The 19,891-nt window shown below is 37.9% G+C and overlaps 1 protein-coding gene and 3 long non-coding RNA genes across 5 annotated transcripts in view; 3 read left to right on the top strand and 1 right to left on the bottom strand.

The window, feature by feature from the left end:
- Positions 1 to 242: 242 nt before the first annotated feature.
- LOC149035215 (uncharacterized) overlaps positions 243 to 19,891 on the top strand; it is a 28,465-nt gene continuing 8,816 nt past the window's right edge. The window contains exon 1 of the long non-coding RNA XR_016182483.1: positions 243 to 571. This is a non-coding gene — a long non-coding RNA (uncharacterized LOC149035215). The remainder of the gene's footprint in view (positions 572 to 19,891) is intronic.
- Positions 565 to 19,778, top strand: LOC113682386 (uncharacterized). 2 transcript variants are annotated; one of them, XM_089192115.1, is made up of 5 exons: positions 565 to 1,215; positions 15,073 to 15,738; positions 16,217 to 16,750; positions 17,351 to 17,664; positions 18,520 to 19,778. In XM_089192115.1, exons 1-5 carry the CDS (start codon positions 1,191 to 1,193, stop codon positions 18,661 to 18,663), a joined length of 1,683 nt encoding a protein of 560 aa, XP_089048241.1. In that variant the 5' UTR covers positions 565 to 1,190; the 3' UTR covers positions 18,664 to 19,778. The 2 variants fall into 2 exon arrangements, with proteins under 2 accessions (XP_089048241.1, XP_089048240.1); XM_089192114.1 differs by lacking the exon at positions 565 to 1,215 and adding an exon at positions 12,033 to 13,609 and having other exon boundaries at positions 15,076 to 15,738.
- LOC149035218 (uncharacterized) lies at positions 2,594 to 4,169 on the top strand. The gene is made up of 2 exons (XR_016182481.1): positions 2,594 to 3,106; positions 3,332 to 4,169. It is a non-coding gene; the product is annotated as an uncharacterized LOC149035218 (long non-coding RNA).
- On the bottom strand, positions 8,935 to 12,024 carry LOC149035217 (uncharacterized). Its single transcript, XR_016182482.1, has 2 exons — positions 11,510 to 12,024; positions 8,935 to 11,284 (listed from the first exon to the last, which is right to left on the bottom strand). It is a non-coding gene; the product is annotated as an uncharacterized LOC149035217 (long non-coding RNA).

Raw genomic sequence — 19,891 nt, 5'->3', positions numbered from 1 at the left:
AGAGTTTATATCCTGATTTTGGAAAAAATTCAGCTCTGCAGCGATGTTAAATGGGTGATTCACCGCGAAATGTGGCCAATTCCGGCATTTGTTTTGATACCACGAATCACGATGGATGCCGCCTACTTTTCGAAGGCAATACCTAGCTATTTGTTGAAGTTATCATGGATTTCACCAATTTGGTTATTAGGAAAATTCTGAAGTGAGCCATGAAGCCGGGCTGCAAGGCGGGTAAGCTGTATTTATGACGAAATCTGCTCCAGTGGTTCGATTTTGGTGTAGTCGAAAAAATCGCGAATGCTCGTACATGTGCTGATTCAAACGGTCATAACTTTTGAAAAATCGAAAACGTACAGGGGTTTTTGCATATTTTTGCCTATAAAGATCTAAAATTAACGGCTGTGTAGGATAGAATCGTCAACCAGGTCCCAAATCCCAAAACTTAGCGTCTAAATCAAGGTTATTTACGGCCATCGGCCGATGGCGATTTCTAGTGGTCAGAATATGCTAAAATTCGCCTTTTCAAATATGTTGAGAGGGCAAATTCTAACTTTCTTGGCAAACTAGAAAGGTTTTGAAGCAATCTGATATAAATTCTGTGGGTTAACTATGCGAATCAAATATTTTACAACGTTACAAAATTTGCCTATTTTTCAATTGTCGAGACGTTGCGACGGTCCCTACGGACTGGGAAATAATTATGGCCCGTAATGCAGTCAGAAAATTATTTCGAATCAAACCAAATCTAATTTAGTTCTTTCCTAGGTAAAGTCTTTCTGTTAACAGAGTTTCAGGAAAAATTATTTTTGACGCAAAATTGACCGGGTGGAAATAAGAGAGACAGCCTCTTAACAATGTCTCACATTAGCCAGACATAATGGTAATGAAGGGTATTTATTATGTATTCAAAGAAAAACAATCAAGCAAGCAAGCCGATTTTTTTTTTGAAATAGTTCGAGGATCTCATTGCATGAGTTCAAGTAGCGGTTAGCAGCACGTATTTTGAAATTTTATCACGCAGGAAATTTCAGCGTAGTTCGCGAGTTGACCTTTGAACTCGATTACGCTTATACTTGATACTCTTAGGAAGTGTCAAGGAACCTTTCAGCGATTCTCTGGTGAAAACTGCTGCGCGTTAAGTCCATCCGAGACCGTACCCGGCAGTCTGATCAGAAACGTGTAACTTCTCAATGTCGACAACCGAACGATATCAAAGTAAGCTCAAGCTTGGATAATTTGTCCACTAAAAAAGCCAAATTAAGAATCGGTTAGCAGCACGTATTTTGAAATTTTATCCTGTAGGATATTTCAGCTCAGTTAGCGAGTTGAGTTTTGAACCCGATTACTCTTACACTCACAGGCAGCCCAAGTTCCAGCTGTGAGATGATCATCTTCCGCAATAACATGGCGGAATTATAAGAGTTTGTATGGGAATATTTACGGCCGCTTTAACGAATTAAAAAATACGTCAAATTCTCACCTTACTTCCACAGGGTATCACTTCTTATCTGACCGCTTACTTTAATGAAAAGAACTCATTTTAGCGAGTTGTCCATTTCGAGGTTTTCCACCTACATATAAATATGGTCGTAAATATTCCCATACAAACTCCTATAATTCTGCCATGACTGTTATTGCGCAAGATGATCATCTCACAACTGGGGCTTGGGCTGCCTGTGTTATAGTTGATACAGCAGCACTTTGGTGGAAACTACCAACTGCTGCGTGTTTAGTCCATTCGAGACCGTGCCCGACAGTCTGATCAGACGCGTATAACTTCTAAGTGTCGACAACCGAGCGATATTAAAGTATGCTAAAGCTCGAATAATTTTTCCACTAAACAAGGAAAATTAAATTTTGGAATCACTTGACATTTCTAAACAAATATCTGATATTCTTGAGGAGCTTGAAAGAAACTTTAGGTGGAAATTTTGCGAAAATTTCTGGCTGCCGAGTACTTTGTTTGTTTGACACCGTGCCCGGCTGTCGGGAAGTTAGTCGCAGCGTTGGACGCTCTATTAAGGAAATATTTGTCAAGGGATTAAACTGCATTCATAGTGCTTTTGGTAATTGAAAACAGTTTTCCAGCTTTCCTCACGTAAATTGCAAAATTAAAAATTGAAGACAACAGTACGACCATATTCTCGCTTTACGCCCTCCGTCTCGAAATTTATAGTTTGTGCTCCCACCCCACCCTACCAGCTACCCCAATCCCATCATTCAAACACACAACTTAAGGAGTAAATGGTGATCAAATTCGCGAGGGAAAAAAAGAATAGATGATTGTAGTTTTTCTTTTTTTTTTTGAAGAAGGGAGTGGAATGCCATTTTAAGTTTGCTCCTTCCTTTATTTGATACATTTTTAGTAGTACCCACCACCTCCAGGCAGCCGAAAACCCTTCGTCTGAAGCGGAGTGTTTTACATCCGTCTCCTTTCAACAACTCAGCACAGATAAGGGAAATGATGGAAGACATCATTTCTTCTACATGGAAGATTTGCAGCAACAAAGGCAATTTGAATGTGTGTCCCCGTGGGCGGCCGGGACCTCCGGGAAGAGCTGGACCCAAAGGTGACAGGGGAAGGAAACAACATGATCTCGAGACCGAAATTACGATTATCGTTATTTCTAAATTGGCACCAAATTTATGGATATAGTAATTTCGTGGCACTCTTTACCAATGCTCTTTACACGTGTTAAGTAAAGAGAAGGACTCGGTTCCACTGTCTTACAACATTCAAGATGGCGGAGGAAAGGGGTAAATGTACGTTCAGTTGTGATCAGCATGATCTCGACACCAAAATAACGATTACCGTTATTTCTAAATTGGCCCTGAAATAACGAATATCATAATTTCAGTGCATGTCTGAGACCTTCGGGTTCGAAGCTTGGGAACTAGTATTCAGGGAAAGATAAAATGGCGGCTTACGGCGGCGAAGGAAATCTCAGTAGTTTAATATTTAGCGTGAAAAGGCTTGGGTGTTGTGATCTGGTTCTTAAGTAAAAAAAAATCACGGTCTGCAATGGCCCCACCACCTTTTGAACAACAAGAAAACATTGAAACGGTGGTAAAAAGCAGCAAGTTTCGAAGTCTAAACGAAAGATGGGTAAGCTGAGTTTCAGTCAAATATCATGACATTTGGGATGTAATTTCGATACCGAATAAATAGTTCTACATGGTTACACACGCATAGGATTCTGTTGTGTTCACGTGAAGGCCATTTCAGCCATTCCTGCCACTTGTAAGTGGTAGGAAATAAAAGATATGTATAGTTGTTTCGTATTGAAGCCCTGTGAAGTCACAAATTTGATTTATTTCTTCTTTGTTTTAGGTGGTCATTATCCATTACTTTTGGAAGTCGACGCTGATGAGAAAGAAAAAATGTTTATGATTATTTCTTCTCTCGAACATTTTACTATTTAGGTACCAAATAATCTTGATACTGAAGATCATTGCATCCATTATGAAAAAATTACCCTTGATTGCTTTGTCAACTGGAATGTATATACCTTGCGATTTGTGGGATTTTCACAAGTAAACTAGAAATACTTGAAGAGGGTAATGATGTACTTAATGTAGAGCATTTGGTACAAAGTCTGCTTTGCTGTAATCTACCTGAAGGTGCTTTTTATATGCTAGTAAGACTTGCACAGCCCAGTCAAAATGTTTTTGAGTAGTAGAAAAGCTGGCCAAACCTCTTCCTGAAAAGCAGTCTGAAAACTGTAAAGTTAGCGGAAGGTACTTCATTGTAGGCGGCCAAATTGTAAGCTGCCAGCCCATTTTGAGTGAGCAGTAAAACTCAAGATTGGCTATTTTAGCTAATTTTATTGAGAACCAAATTCCCAGCAACGGGCACAATTTTACTGGGCTATTTGTTATTTAACTACTTAGTAATATTCTTATTAAAATTTACTGCATTCCTTTCTAATAATTTGCTGCTGATTGTATGCTGTATATAGCTTATGATTTGTGTGATTTTCACAAGTAAATTAGAAATACCTGAAGATGGTAATGATGTACTAGATAATGTACTTGATGCAAAGCTATTTTGGTGCAAAGTGTGTGCCTTGTCTGTAGGTGATTTTGCATGCTAATAAGACTTGTAATTCAAATAATACACATCAGCTGGAGTGGGAATATTAAAAGAAAAATAATAATATTTAGCTATACCAAGTTCTGGTTTTATGTCCAAAGTGTGTGCCTTGTCCATAGGTGATTTTGCATACTAATAAGACTTGTAATTCAAAGAATACACATCAGCTGGAGTGGGAATATTAAAAGAAAAATAATAATATTTAGCTATACCAAGTTCTGGTTTTATGTCCAAATTAAGCACTTAGTTGAAGATCACTGCACTGCTCAGGTCCAGAAGGCTGAAAGAGTACTGTCTGCTGTTAGTTTGATTTTTGTCATTTCTATTGATTTATTTTATTTATCAATGTTTCTTTGAATTGTAATTCATTGATCTCTTTCAATAGTGCAGGTTCGCTCATGTAACCTAATCTCCCACTTATGAATGTATGTAAGGATGAGCTCAGTCAAAATGTTTTTGAGTGGAAGGCAAGCTGGTGATAGTAATAGGCAGCAGAGGCTGAACCTTGTCTTGAATGGAAGTGTGAAAAGTGTGAAGTTAGCGGCAGCTATATTGTGGCAGGCAGCCAAATTGTCAGCTGTGGCACATTTTGACTGGGCTGATTGTGTGTAGTATATATGTGCACTTCTTTTAGGGTGTTAAACAGGTTAAAGTACCAAGAAATCCTCTGTGATAACTTGATAATTCAAGATGTAAAAATTTCAAATAATAAGGTAAAGCTTGATCATTCTTAAGAGTTTCCATTTGTTCTGGAAATTTGGGGGAGGGTCAGGGGAGCATTATTTATACATAAGTAATGTACATAAAAAGTAAAAAAAAAGGACCAAGGTAAAATCCCAATTTGTTTTAAGAGTTAATTTTATTAAGAGAAAACCCTGGATATAGCTTGGGATTTGTGTGATTTTCAAAAATTGTAAGGAACCTTGTTAATTTTCAGCTTCAAGAACACAAGTACATAATCTTTAGTGCAGCCCTCTTTTCTCCCCGCCATTATTCTAATTTTTTTATCAAGTTTCCTTTTTCTTGTGTTCAATTAATTTATTGTCTTTACAGGTGAAATTTTAATATCTGCTAGCACAATTATCTCTGCTAAGAGTGTCTACCATCACTCTTGCCGGTCTCAAGCCCAAAACGCTGCAAACTAGCTGAAACTACATGTATTCCGTAAAATTGCAATGAAATCTATTTAAAAACACCAAAATCCGGCAGAACGCACGAGTTTTTGCCAAATTTTACGCAAAAGTTGACAAAAGCGCTCAATTTGACCTGAAAAACACTTTTTTTTTTTTTGCAAAAATCAGCCTATTTTACATTCAAAAGCACGATGTCTTTAACAATCCATCCAAGGGATACAATCCATGTGAAAACACTTATTCCAGCTAAAACGCAGTGTTCTCAGTTAAATTTGGGGAAAAAAACGCGTAAAAACCGTCAGAAACACGACAAATTGGGCTGATTTTACCCACTTTTTGTGTAAATAGCTGCCAAAACCCTCTAAACTAGCTGGAACTACATGTTTTTCACAAGATCGCCATAAAATCTTGAAACGTTGCTTTAGGGACCTTTATGCCTCCAAAACGAGTTTTTAATTTAAAAAAAATGGAATGAACAAAGATGTTAAAGGGGAAAAAGCTGTGAGAAAGGAGAAGTTTAGTGTTGCTGTTTGATATGCCGCCCAGATATATCAATTTATTAATTTAACGCCTTTAGCCGTGGGCAGAAGTTTTTCTCTAGACTAAGAGGACCCTCCCTATGTTGACGAACCTCAATAACTCGTTGATTTTACTGTTTTTACACAGATTTGATTTTAACCATATTCGCCAAAATAACTGCCAAAACACGGCAAACCAGTATCTCGGCCAAGAGCGATATTGGCCATTTCACACATCCTTATTAGATATGAATTTTATTAAAGATTGTCATTCTAGCATATGTTGGCTAGTTACCACAGGTTTCTTGATTTTCATGGGAAAGTGGCATTGGTTGGTACCATGACCAATCTCCTCGACTTTCCCATGATTTTCATAGGATGTTAGCGACCCATACTTCGAACCTCAGTTGTTTTTTTTTTTTTTACATTGGCGCGAGTTTCACAACTTTCTTGTGGTTTGGCATTGACTCAGAGTTGGGCTTATTTTTATGGCTAATCCATCGGCGACTTTCTCATGATTTTCTTGGGTTCTCAACAGTGACACGGACTTTGGAACCATAATTTTATAAATATGTCAACACTGGCAAATACTGCTAAAATCTACACTCTACTAAACTCCATGTACCACAATATCCACACAACTGCGTGTGCCTACTTGAAAATCCTAACCCTAACCCTAAAACTATCCAGTTAGCCTAGTATTGTATTGCTGGTTTGAGTGACTAAACTGGCTCAAATGATCCAGCTGCTTAAAAATCTAAGCACAGAGTAAGTTTAAAAGATTCAATTTTGTAAGGTTTCGAAACAGTTCCAAAATTAACATGCACATAGCTCAGTGTAAAACATCGAAGCTTCTAGGACTTCTTATGATTCCTACGAACGTACACACCTAATGCACGTCAATTTGCCTTTGTTGTCCTCGAACGATCACGTCTTCATGGTAACGTGGTGTAAGAACTGTACAGCACTTTATAAATATATGTTTTACTTGACGGTAAAAGTTTGAATCCGTACAAGGAAACGTAACGGAAACAGGCGATGATAATATTCCGTTGACAGAAATGCAACGGAAACGTGTCGTCATATTTCCGTTCAGGAATCATAACGGAAACATAACAGGTCCAAGGAAGAAGTGAATGATGTGGAAACATAGAGTTTCATTTTTCCGAATTACGGAATCATGCTATTTCGTCCTGTGCTCACTCTAACTCTGTGCTATCCTAAACCTAACCCAAACCCCAAACCAATCCTAAGCTATGGTAAAGGGTTTAAGTCAGGGTTGAGGATAGGGTTAGGGCAGGAGCCCATTACCTGGTTAGGGTTAGAGTTTGGGTTGCTTCGGGTCAGAGGGGTTTTGTGTTACAATCAGGGTTAGGGCTACGGTAAAATTATGCTTAGAGTTAGCGGGGTTTAGTGTTAGAATTAGGGTTAAGGCTAGGATGAGGCTATGCTTAGGGTTGGCGTTAATATTTTTCTACAAGCATTCAATTGCAGGGTTTTTGGTATTGTGTTTGTAAATTTCAGTAACTACTTGAAAGTTTACTGAAAAACAAACGATAGGCCGACTGGTACACTTACAGGATAGATAGAGAAGGTTGGGGTTAGGGTTAGGGTTAGGGTTAGGGTTAGGTCTAGGTTAAGGGCTATAGGTTAGGGTTTAGGGTTTAGGGTTAGGTTTTAGGGTTATGGTGTGGGGCTAGGGTTAGGGTTAGGGTTTAGGCTCAGTGTTAGGGTTAGAGGGTCTGCGGTTGAGGTTAGGGCTAGGGTGAAGGTTTGGGGTTAGGGTTTGGGGGTTGGGTTAGTGTTTAGGGTAAGGGTGTAAGCCTCTTCAAAAATATTTTTAAGAAGATTTTGTCACCTTTTTCACTTAAATGACCAGTTAGATTATTTGAAGCGGTTGGATTAATTTTGATTGGGGTTTAATAACTTTTAATAGTTGGATGATTATTTTTACCAGTTGAACTACTGTAATATGCTGGATCTTTTTAACTAATGTTACTATCCTTACCTGAATTATTTGAACCAATTTCACTGGTTACACATGCGTTATCCTGTTAGACCATTTCAACTGGTTGGATTATTTAAACCAGTTTGTCCATTTTAGATATTGGCATCATTTTATCAAGTTGGATCATGTTAACCAGTCGCACCATTTTACTAAGTGAGATCGTTTCTTCCGATTGGACCATGTCACGTAATTAAAATCTTTTCACCGTTTAAACCATTTTATCTTGTTTTGGCTGGTTGGACCATGTTAACCAGTTGCATCATTTTGACTGGAGTGAAAAGTTCCGTTCTTAACCCGAGCCCTAACCCTAACCCGGGGTTAGGGTTAGGGTTAGGATAGCTCGCAGCTAGAGTTAGGGCTTGGGTAGGGTGGGATTATGATTAGGCTGAGAGTCACAATTTTTTCTGAAAACATCCAATTTTTTTTTGGTATTGTGTTTGGCTCTAAACTTTGACAACTACTTGAAAGTTTGCTTGAAATCAAAATATACCATTTTTTGCCAAAATAACTGCCAAAATGCGCAATTCGGGCCTTTTTATCAATTTACACTTGGTTTAAGCTTGGTTTTTGTGTTTTCCCACAGACTCTTAAACTATTTTGCTGAGAACATTTTTTGCAGCGTTTTTAAAACTGAAATAAGCTTATTTTTGCAAAAAAAACAAACGTGTTTTTCAGTCGAATTTAGTGTTTTTGTCAACTTTAGCGAAAACTTTTGCAAAAATCGTACATTTCTGCCGTATTTTGGAGTTTTTAGACAGATTTCGTCGCGATCTTGTGAAAAACATGTAGTTTCAAGCTAGTTTTCAGTGTTTTGGCAGTTATCTTGGCAAAAAATGGGTAAGTCAGCGCACTTGTTTTTTTTTTGGTTTTTAAGGTTTTGTTTGCCCAAATTTTACTGAGAACACTGTGTGTTAGCTTGTCTCCATTGTTTTTTCGCAGATTCTATCGCTGTTTTGCTGAAAACATAACGTTTCAGCTTGTTTGCATCGTTTTTGGTCGTGAAATAAGCTAATTTTTGCAAAAGGAAAAAAACCTGTTTTTCAGCCCAAATTGACATAAAGGATACAGAGGAACATTTGCTTATTGCCTTTTTTTTTTGTCCTTACTCATAAAGTTGATTTTAGCATTTCAAACAAAAACTCTGCTAGAGCATTAATTGAATGACATATCATGCACTTACTTTGAAGCAAGAACACTTTTTTTTTAATTCAGAAAAATACCTTTTTATTTTTTTTTAAGGACTGCTGGATATAACCTGTACAACCAAGATGAATTTACATTCATTATTTGTCATAACTTACACTAAATTAGAAATTCAAGTATGAAATGAGGGTACTAGCCCTTTAATAGTGTTCAAAATTTCCATATGCAGGGGTACTTGTGGCTACTGGAGAAGAATCAGTCTTTAACCCTTCACCCCCCCCCCCCCCAAGGGAGATAATAAGTACAGATATCCTCTTCCCTAGGGGCAACTAGCTCAAAAGTGAGTGATCTCAAGGGCCCTCCAAAAACGTTTTCTACAGCAATAACTAAGCTCTACAGAAGCACACTATGCAGACAAAAGGTGTAAGAGAATCAATGAATTCTTTAATTCTTGGTCCCTCCCAGGCCAACCTATTGTACAAATCTCAAGACATCTGTTCTAGTTTATCAGTCAATTTTTCAAGCTTCAAGCTTTTCCTGCAATTATGTACTTGTTCTTGAAGCTGAAAACTAACAAGGTTCCTGTAAATTAAGTTTACATAACAACCTAACAATTTGTGAAAATCACACAAATCCCAAGCTATATCCAGAATTATGCTCTTAATAAAATAAACTTTTAAAGCAAATTGGGATTTTGCCCTAGTTCTTTTTATTTTTTTGTTACTTTTAAATACATTTGTATAAATAATGCTCCCCTAACTCTCCCCAAAACTTTTAGAACAGATGCAAACTCTTAAGAATGATCAAGCTTCACCTTATTATTAAAAATTTTTACATCTTAGACTACCAAATTATCACAGAGGTTTTTTTCCGTACTTTGACCTGTTTAACACCTAAAAAGAAGAACACATACATAACACACACACAATCAGCCAGGTCAAAATGTGCTGCAGCCAACAATTTGGCCACCTACAATGAAATAGCTGCCAATTTCACACATGTCAGACTTCTATTCAGGACAAGATTTGGCCTCTGCTGCCTTTACTATTGCCAGCTTGCCTGCCACTCGAAATTTCAACTGAGATTGTACATACATACATGTGGGATTAGGTTACACGAGCGAACCTGCACTATTGAAAGAGGTCAATGAATTATAACTCAAAGAAACATTGATAAATAAAATAAATCAATAGAAATGACAAAAATTAAACTAACAGCAGACAGCACTTTTTTGGCCTTCGGGGCCTGATCAGTGCAGTGATCTTCAACTAAGTGCTTAATTTGGACATAAAACCAAAACTTGTTATGGTTAAATATTATTATTTTTCTTTCAATATTCCCATTCCAGCTGATGTATATTATTTGAATAACAAATCTTATTAGCATGTTAAAATCACCTGAGGACAAGGCATACACTTTGTGCCAAAATTGCTTTGCATCAAGTACGTTATCTAGTACATCATTACCATCTTCAGGTATTTCTAATTTACTCTTGAAAATCACACAAATCATAAGCTATATACAGCATACAATTGGCAGCAAATTATTAAAAAGGAATGCAGTAATCTTTAATAATAAGAGTAGCTAAATAACAAATAGCCTAGTCAAAATGTGCCGGTAACAAGGGATTTGGCTTTCCACACAGAACATTTGTTAGGCGTCTAGTCTGGACAAGGTTTGGTCTCTACCTTCTGTTACTATAGCCAGCTTGCCTACTTCTAAAAAACGTTTTGACTAAGCTGAAAAAAATGTTTGAGAGAAAAATGGCCACAACAAGCCCACTTACTGCAAAATAAGAAACATAAAAGTAACACTTCAAATTAATACAGAATATAAGCCTTGCAGGATTTGGCTCTCAATAAAATTAGTTAAAATAGCCGATCTTGAGTTTAACTACTCACTCAAAATGGGCTGACAGCCTGCAATTTGGCCACCTACAATGAAGTATCTTCCACTGACTTCACACCTTTCAGACTGCTTTTCAGGATGAGGTTTGGCCTCTGCTGCCTATAATTACAACACCCAGCTTGACTACTACTACTAAAGAACATTTTGACTGGGCTGTGCAAGTGTTACTAGCATATAAAAAGCACCTTCAGGTAGATTACAGCAAAGCAGACTTTGTACCAAAACACTTTGCATTAAGTACATCATTACCCTCTACAGGTATTTCTAGTTTACATGTGAAAATCCCACAAATCTCAAGGTATATTACATCATACATGTTGACAAAGCAATCAGGGGTACATTTTTCATAATAGGATGCAATGGTCTTCAGTATCAAGATTATTTGGTACCTAAATAGTAAAATGTTCGAGAGAAGAAATAATCATAAACATTTTTTCTCTCTCATCAGCATCGACTTCCAAAAGTAATGGATAATGACCACCTAAAACAAAGAAGAAATAAATCAAATTTTTGATTTCACAGGGCTTCAATACGAAACAACTATACATATCTTTTACTTCCTACCACTTACAAGTGGCAGGAATGGCTGAAATGGCCTTCACGTGAACACAACAGAATCCTATGCGTGTATAACCATGTAGAACTATTTATTCGGTATCGAAATTACATCCCAAATGTCATGATATTTGACTGAAACTCAGCTTACCCATCTTTCGTTTAGACTTGGAAACTTGCTGCTTTTTACCACCGTTTCAATGTTTTCTTGTTGTTCAAAAGGTGGTAGGGCCATTGCAGACCGTGATTTTTTTTTTACTTGAGAACCAGATCACAACACCCAAGCCTTTTCACGCTAAAATATTAAACTACTGAGATTTCCTTCGCCGCCGTAAGCCGCCATTTTATCTTTCCCTGAATACTAGTTCCCAAGTTTCGAGCCCGAAGGTCTCAGACATGCACTGAAATTATGATATTCGTTATTTCAGGGCCAATTTAGAAATAACGATAATCGTTATTTTGGTGTCGAGATCATGCTGATCACAACTGAACGCACATTTACCCCTTTCCTCCGCCATCTTGAATGTTGTAAGACAGTGGAACCGAGTCCTTCTCTTTATTTAACACGTGTAAGCATTGGTAAAGAGTGCCACGAAATTACTATATCCATAAATTTGGTGCCAATTTAGAAATAACGATAATCGTAATTTCGGTCTCGAGATCATGTTGGAAGGAAAGGAAGAAAAGGATCCCAGGGAATAATCGGACCACCAGGAAAAAGCGGAAAACAAGGAATCATAGGACCACCAGGAATAAGAGGAGAAAAAGGAAATTTTTTTTTTGGGAAATGGGATTTCTGAGAGAAAACAAAGAAAACTGAATTTCGAGGATTGGGACAATGGATAAAAAGGGTCTTGTAGATGCCAAATAACCTTGTGCTTTTACTTCAGAAGTTCGGAAATCTTTATTTTCAAAACAACAACCTATGTTGGTGTTAGTAATTTTTTTTAAGATATTCAGTTTGATGAATTGTATTAGTGTAGTGGAAAGTGACGTCTGTATTTTTATAAATAAAGAGGGTAAGTTTCTAAAGAAACTGTGATAATGCATCGTTGGGATAGTACAACTGGGAAGCTTAGTATTATGAACCGAGTTGATAATGTAAATTGGCCACAGTAGCGACTTTAAAAGCTGACGTTTCGAGCATTAGCCCTTCGTCAGAGCGTTAGCCCTTCGTCAGAGCGTTAGCCCTTCGTCAGAGCGTTAGCCCTTCGTCAATCGCTCTGACGAAGGGCTAATGCTCTAAACGTCATCTTTTGAACTCTTTACAAAGGTTAATTTACGTTATAAACTCGGTTCATAATACCAAATTGCTCTGTATGATTATGTCCTGTACAGTAATATTGTCGAAAAAAAAAATAGAAATATATTTTCAAAACAAAAGCAATATCAAAACGTTGAAACAAAACATTTTGTTGGAATTAGTATAGCTAAAGGTATACTAAGTATTTATATACTTTCAGGGGGCAAACTGATGGGATGAGATACTGCCGTCCGATCAAACATGACGCACAATATTTTAAAAAAATAATGTATTCTATCTATACCATTATTCCAATTTAACAAATTCTGAAATTAAAAAAAGGTTCCTAACAATTATGAATAAACAGTGCACAGCAAATTACTTTAAGCTATGTGGAGTTAAGAAAGTTTGAGAGTGTAAGATGAGACGCAGTTTCAATTATTGTTTTCTTGAATTTATCACATCCGCAGGCAACAACAAATTGTGCACGTGCCTGTCTATTTGCCTCTTCGCACTTGTTATAATATTTCCTCCCGGTTCTTATCGTTAAGTTTCCCTGTTTGTCGCTTGTACTGAAAGCCATCTCAGACCGAGCTATTGGAACACTTTAAAAAATAAATGAGTTGTGTTTAACCACCCTCGATCATCTAGTTTCTCTTAGATCTTTCTCATTTCCGCCAAAGATTTTTTTCATATTTTCCCAGCTACCTGATAGGGTTGCGTGACTTCTGAGCTGAAAGTGCTATCAAATTTAAAAGCAATGTGCTATATAAAAAGTTGCTTTCGAGTTCAATCATCTAGTTTTCGTGATGGCTCTCAAAGACCGTTCTTTTCCAGTGAGTCCTGGAACGGCTCTGTCTGTTTTCTGTTTGCTTCTTTACTCTGCTGGATTCATTCGATTCGAGACAAAGTTCAATGATTATGAACAGAGGTTGAGGACTGTGGAGGAATTTATGCCTCAAGATAAAATGGAACAGGCAAGGACAGATTTACATTCGGCTGAACAAGGTGAAGTCAGAAACTGTCTGTAAAGTACAGTCATGGTTGTCTTGATTGTTGCGAGACATGCTTCTTCAAACTGATTTATGTAAGATGACTTTAAGTTGCAAATTACTCTAACCCTGTACAGACTAAGATCTTGTTGATGGAATGTACTAGCGAGGTCATAATCACGTTTCGTCGCCTCTCCCCTTTCCGTCGAAAACTCCTGGATGCGCCACTTTCGTCTCTTTCCATTTAATCGAACTAATATCTTGTAGTCTCATTTTGCTACCTGCTAACGGACATTCTATCAATGTTAAATCATCGCTCAAAAGACGAGCCGGCAAATAACGAACGACAGAGCTACTCATTATTTCGACTTTTTATGGCGTTGTTTTCTTTGTCTACGATTGTTGAATTCATCACACTGAGAACTTACTGGACATCGCTGACACCTTGACCTCTCAGGTATTTTAAGAAATAATAACTTTGCCTCGCCGGCGGGAACCTGTTTATTCGTCGAGAACCGATCCGCAAAACTTAAAACTCGCAAAATGTTCATGTTAACCGTACACGTATGTCAGACATGATGGCAATGAGAGGTATTTATTCTGTTTTCGGAGGAAAAAAACAAATAAGCAAGCCGCTTTTATTATTCCTCAGCTTCCCAATATTTTGAATTAAAAATTTGAAATGATTCGAGGATCTCTTCGCATGAGTTCAGGAATCGGTTAGCAGCACGTATTTTGAAATTTTATCATGTAGAAAATTCCAGCCCAGTTAGCGAGTTGAGTTTTGAACCCGATTACTCTTATACTTGATACTCTTTAAAGGTTCAAGGAACCTTTCAGCGTTACTCTGGTGAAAACTACCAACTGCCGCGCGTAAACTTAGTCCATTCGAGACCGTGCCCGTCAGTCTGATCGGAAGTGTATAATTATAACTTATAAGTGTTGACAACCAAGCAATATTAAACTAAGCTCAAGCCTAGAGAATTTGTCAACCAAAAAAGCCAAATTAATTTTTGGAAACGCTTGACATTTCTAAACAAACAGCTGATATTCCTAAGAAGTTTCAAAGAACCTTTCGGTGGAAAATCTGAGAGAATTTATGGCTGCCGGGCATTTTGCCTATTTGAGAGCGTGCCCAGCTGCCAAAAAGGAAATATTTGTCGAAGGATTAAACTACATTTGTGGTCCTTTTGGTAATTGAAAACAGTTATCCAGTTAAAATTAAAAATTGAAGACGACAGTGCGTACATATTCGCGCATCACGTTTCCCGTCTCGAAATTAATTGTGGTTCGTCCTCCCGCCCTACCTCACTCTGCCCCCATTAGACAAACACACTACTTAAAAAGAAATTGGTGATCAAAATTGCGAGAAAAAAGAATAAATCATTGTAGTTTTTTGTTTTTTGTTTTTTTTTTTCTGAAGAAGGCAGTAAAATGCCATTTTAAGTTACTTTCTTCCTTTATTTGATACATTTTGAGTAGTACCCATCACCTCCAGGCAACCGCAAACCTTCCGTCTGAAGCGTAGTATTTCACATCCACCTCCTTTCAACAACTCAGCAAAGATAAGAGAGATGATGCAAGACATCATTTCTTTTACATGGAAGGAAACAAAGGCAATTTGCAGCAACAAAGGCAATTTGAACGTATGTCCCCGTGGGCGGCCGGGACCTCCGGGGAGAGCTGGACCCAAAGGTGATAGGGGGAGGAAAGGAAGAAAAGGTGCTAAGGGAATCATGGGACCACCAGGAAGAAGCGGAAAACAGGGAGTCATGGGACCACCAGGAATAAGAGGAGAAAAAGGAATAAAAGCAGACATCGGGCCACCGGGTATCCCTGGTATCCCAGGGACTAAAGGTGAACCAGGCGAATCCATTTCAAAGCCGAAAGTAACAATTTCTCCACCGAAACTAATTATCAACGAAACCAACACAGCCTCGTTCTTATGCTCTGTTTCGGGAAATCCAGCAGCTCAAATATTCTGGTCAAAGGTCAATGGATCGTTACCTAGCAATAGGACTAAAGTGACGTCAAATGGTCAGATGCAGATCGTTAGTGTTCGGATGGAAGAGGCAGGCGAGTACAAATGCTTAGCGCGAAATATTCTGGGAGAGGAGGAAAAAACTGCGATTCTCGTCGTACAAAGTAGGTTTAAGTATTATGTACTTTTTGACTGAGTGGGAGGGCTGAACGGGAAAATATCTGGCTCGAGTAATGTACACGGCCCTACACACGTCCGCTTTTACCATGGTTTTCTGTGGGATTGTGCGCGCGGGGCTGTAAGGGGCATATGATAAACCATCTTTTATTATTGCTACGACTCTATAACTCGAAGATCAAATCTCGTTATTCCGATTTTTTCACCTTTTTTTACGATTGAGGGACACAGAATTTCTAGTCCTGACTGATAAAAGAGACAATTTTTTTGGTTCCGAGGATGTCCCATGAAAACAGGATTTTACTGTAATACGCTGACCAAAGAAAAAGCTAAACGTTGTTTGAAAGATAATTTGAATTGAAGGAATTTTTAGCTTTAAAGATGAGCCTCGTCTTTGTATGAGATCCACGGATGCAATGGCAGTTATTCCCATTATGCATAATTATTTTTCCAAATATCCTACAGATAAACCGAAGATCTCACTCTCCCCTGGGCCCACTTATTTTGAAAAAGGCAAGAACATCACGTTACCAAAATGTCACGTGACCAGTTTTCCTCCAGCCGTCATAACGTGGTCTAGAGTGCGCGGTGAACTTGCATATTCCAGAACTGTTGTGGAAGACGGACAGCTGTCGATTGTCAGTGCTCAAAAGAGAGATTCTGGTTTGTACGAATGCAAAGCGTCAAATGATTTGGGTGACGACTCAGCTTTGACACTTCTAAGTGTTTTGGAGCTGCCACGATTCACATCAAATCCTCCTGCTCAGCTCAATGTTAGACAAGAACAAAATATTTCAGTCTCATGTCAAGCTGCTGGTGACCCCAGACCAAAAATCATGTGGGTGAGAGAGAACAGCCAGCTGCCAGTTGGAAGATCACAAGTCAGTCCGGAAGGAACACTTCAGATATGGAATATTAAAGATGAAGACTCGGGAATATATATCTGTATAGCCATATCAGCGCAATTGTTCAAAAGGTCTTTAATGCAACTGACTGTTGGTAAGGAGTGGTTTGCCTCGGTAACTTTTCATTGGGTAGTGATCTTTTTTTCTGCACATTAAATAAAATAAATCTAGAGAGCTGAATGTGACATGTGACAGTGACTGAATATTCAAGTAAGATTTCGTTTCAAGCGGAATTCATAATCAGAGTCAAGTGAAGGATTATCTACTTTTCGTCATAAAGAATTGCATGCAAAAAATAATGGAGACGTCAATCAGCTGGATTCACTTAGTTTTCCGTACTTGATTGATAAATACAAAATCAAAAACGAGGACAAAATGAGAGACAAGGCAAAACGAATAATTCATGATGTGAGAACACTCTCCAAAATCCAGTTATTTTTGTCTATTTCATTAAAACGTGTATTAAAAAGGTTTTGATTTTGCATTCATCAATCAAGTAGGGAAAACTTAGTGGATCCAGCTGACTGACGTATCCATTATCTTTTGAATGCAATTCACCATGATGAGTAATAGATAACCCTTCACTTGACTCTGATTACGAATTCCGCTTAGAAATTTGGAAATTTTATTGCGGATGCGAGGCCATAAGATGGAATAAAAAACTAGAATGATTGTGTCACCTGTTTTTACTTAGTGTGTGAGCCTATTGGTGTGGTGGACAGGAACAGAATACCAGACGCCAGAATGACAGCGAGCAGTTTTTACAGTAGTTATACTCCTCCCCACTACAGCCGACTCAATGAAAGCAGTGGCCATGGAGGGTGGTGCCCTAAAACTAGATCTGACAGAACAGACTATCTTCAAGTTGATATGGGTGAAGTGCGTTTTCTTTGTGGTGTGGCCACACAAGGATTACTGAGGGGCTCTGCATTGACCACCAGCTACAAACTACAGTTATCTACAAACGGCACAACTTGGAACACTTACAGGGAAACGAATATTGAAAAGGTACGGAGAGAACTGTACGTAATTGACGTTTTCAGGAATTAGGAGTTTGAAGTCATACAAATAATTAGCGAACAGAAATATACCTAGGTAGTGAATTTGGATTCTTAGCTTCATTGGCTATCGTAGCAGAGAACGCCGTCGGAGATTATAAGCTTGTGTACGACGAATTTTCCTAGACCGCTAGCTATAAACTACACCTGTCCACAGGCGGTATATATAACTTGGAACATTTATAAGGAGACAAATATTGGAAGAGTGCGGATGAAACTGCAACTGATATTAACAGTTATGAAAAAGTTTGAAGTAAATACAAAGTATTGGCTCATAAACTTAGTTGGTGAATTTGAACATTTATCCCGTTAGGCTTTTACAGCAGAGTTTCAATTCGGCACTACTCCCCCTGAAAAATGTAAGTCATGTTGCACATCAGAGGGCAGTAGTCAGTTATTCACTTTGGTTGTAGGGCGTCCATAAGATTTGACAATCAACACTATGAGAAGTACTCATTTAACAGATCTGACTGTATACATGAATATAGATATATTTTTGTTTGTTTGTTTGTTTGTTTCCTCGTTAAAAAGGTGATGAACGAACGGTGCATTGTCTTATATCAGCCTTTGCGTGATGCCTTATAGAAGTCAATTATTCACTTTGGTGTAAGACACGCATATTCTTCAACTGTTGAATTTTTTGAACGTTCATGTCTCGAACAACTATTTTCCGAGTCTATTGAGCCACAGCTCAAATGTGCTTTCTTGCCTTTAATATTTAGCGCTCTGAGTCAATGATTCTTGACATTCTCTCCCTCTCCTGTGCTCTAAAACTCGCATTATTTACGGTTATTTTTATTTTTAGGTTTTCCAAGGAAATTCAGCCAGAAACAGCATTGCGAAACATCCACTCAGTACTGACGTCAAGGCCAGATACGTTCGGTTCTATCCCGTCACGTATCACACTCATCCTTGTTTAAGGGTTGAAATATATGTGCGGCTAAATTGACCAAAAAAAAAAAAAACTATTCATTAATCAACCAGCACATATTGACATAAAACTGCCCCAATAACACAAGGTATGGATCATGAGGCCATGCTATTCAGACCGCAGAAATAAATGAAACGTAAACAAACGAACAAGACAACAACAACAAAGACAATTGTAGAAAATAAGCAAAATAATTTTTTTTTATTTACATGTAGTCATTAAAAAAAAGAAAGCAAGGGGGATGAGACTTTTTTCGGAGATGGAATTTCTGAGAGAAAAGTGTTAATTGTTTTTGTGAAAGAACAACAGAATGTCTAGCAAGGACCTCTTAAACTCATAAACAGAAAACAAATAAATCTGAATTTCGAGGATTGGGACAATGGATTAGAAGGGTCTTGTACATGCCAAATAACCTTGTGCATCGGTGGAATAGCATAACCGGGTAGTTTAGTATTATGAACCGAGTTGATAATGTAAATTGTCCACCGTAGCGGGTTTAGAAGCCGACGTTTCGAGCAATAACCCTTCATCCGAGCGTTAGCCTTAATCAATCACTCTGACAAAGAGCTAACGCTCTAAGGGTCAGCTTTTGAACTCTTTACGACGGCTAATTTACGTAATCAACTCGGTTCATAATATTAAATTGCTCTGTATGATTATGTCCTGTACAGTAATATTGCCGAGAAAAAAAAATCGAAAAATATTTTCAAAACAAAAGCAATATCATAATCAAGGAATTCGCTGATCCTTGAGCTGGATGACCTGCTAAAAACAAGAATGCATACAGCAGTTTGTAGGAAGGTCGCACATAAAAAAAAACAAAAGCATAAAAGCGTACAACCCCTAATGGCATTATGGGTGGTTTTAAGGTCACGTTTGCTATGTAGAATTTTTCAAAAACGCGGAAACAAACATTTTGTTGGAATAAGTATGGCTAATGCTATACAAGGTATCGATATACTTTCAGGGGGCAAACTGATGGGATGAGATACTGCCGTCCGATCAAACATGACGCATAATATTTTTAAGAAGAAATATCTTCTATCTTTACCATTATTCCAATTTAACAAATTCTAAAATTAAAAAAAGGTTCCTAACAATTATGAATAAACAGTGCACAATAAATTACTTTTAGCTATGTGGAGTTGAGGGTGTTTGAGAGCGTAAGATGAGACGCAGTAAAAAGGCCCATTGATCGTTTCAATTATTGTATCCTTGAATTTAACACAACCGCAGGCAATAACAA

Source organism: Pocillopora damicornis, chromosome 13, assembly GCF_964200805.1.
Source record: "Pocillopora damicornis chromosome 13, jaPocDami1.2, whole genome shotgun sequence".
In the NCBI taxonomy this organism is placed as follows: Eukaryota; Metazoa; Cnidaria; class Anthozoa; order Scleractinia; family Pocilloporidae; genus Pocillopora; species Pocillopora damicornis.
This window is presented reverse-complemented; position numbering and strand designations above follow the sequence as displayed.

Excerpts from the sequence above, each read along its gene's own strand:
- LOC113682386 (XM_089192114.1), top strand. The coding sequence starts at position 13,411 with ATGGCTCTCAAAGACCGTTCTTTTCCAGTGAGTCCTGGAACGGCTCTG. Across the intron at positions 13,610-15,075 it reads TTTACATTCGGCTGAACAAG|TACCCATCACCTCCAGGCAA; the intron begins GTGAAGTCAGAA and ends CATTTTGAGTAG. Across the intron at positions 17,665-18,519 it reads GGGAAACGAATATTGAAAAG|GTTTTCCAAGGAAATTCAGC; the intron begins GTACGGAGAGAA and ends TTTTATTTTTAG.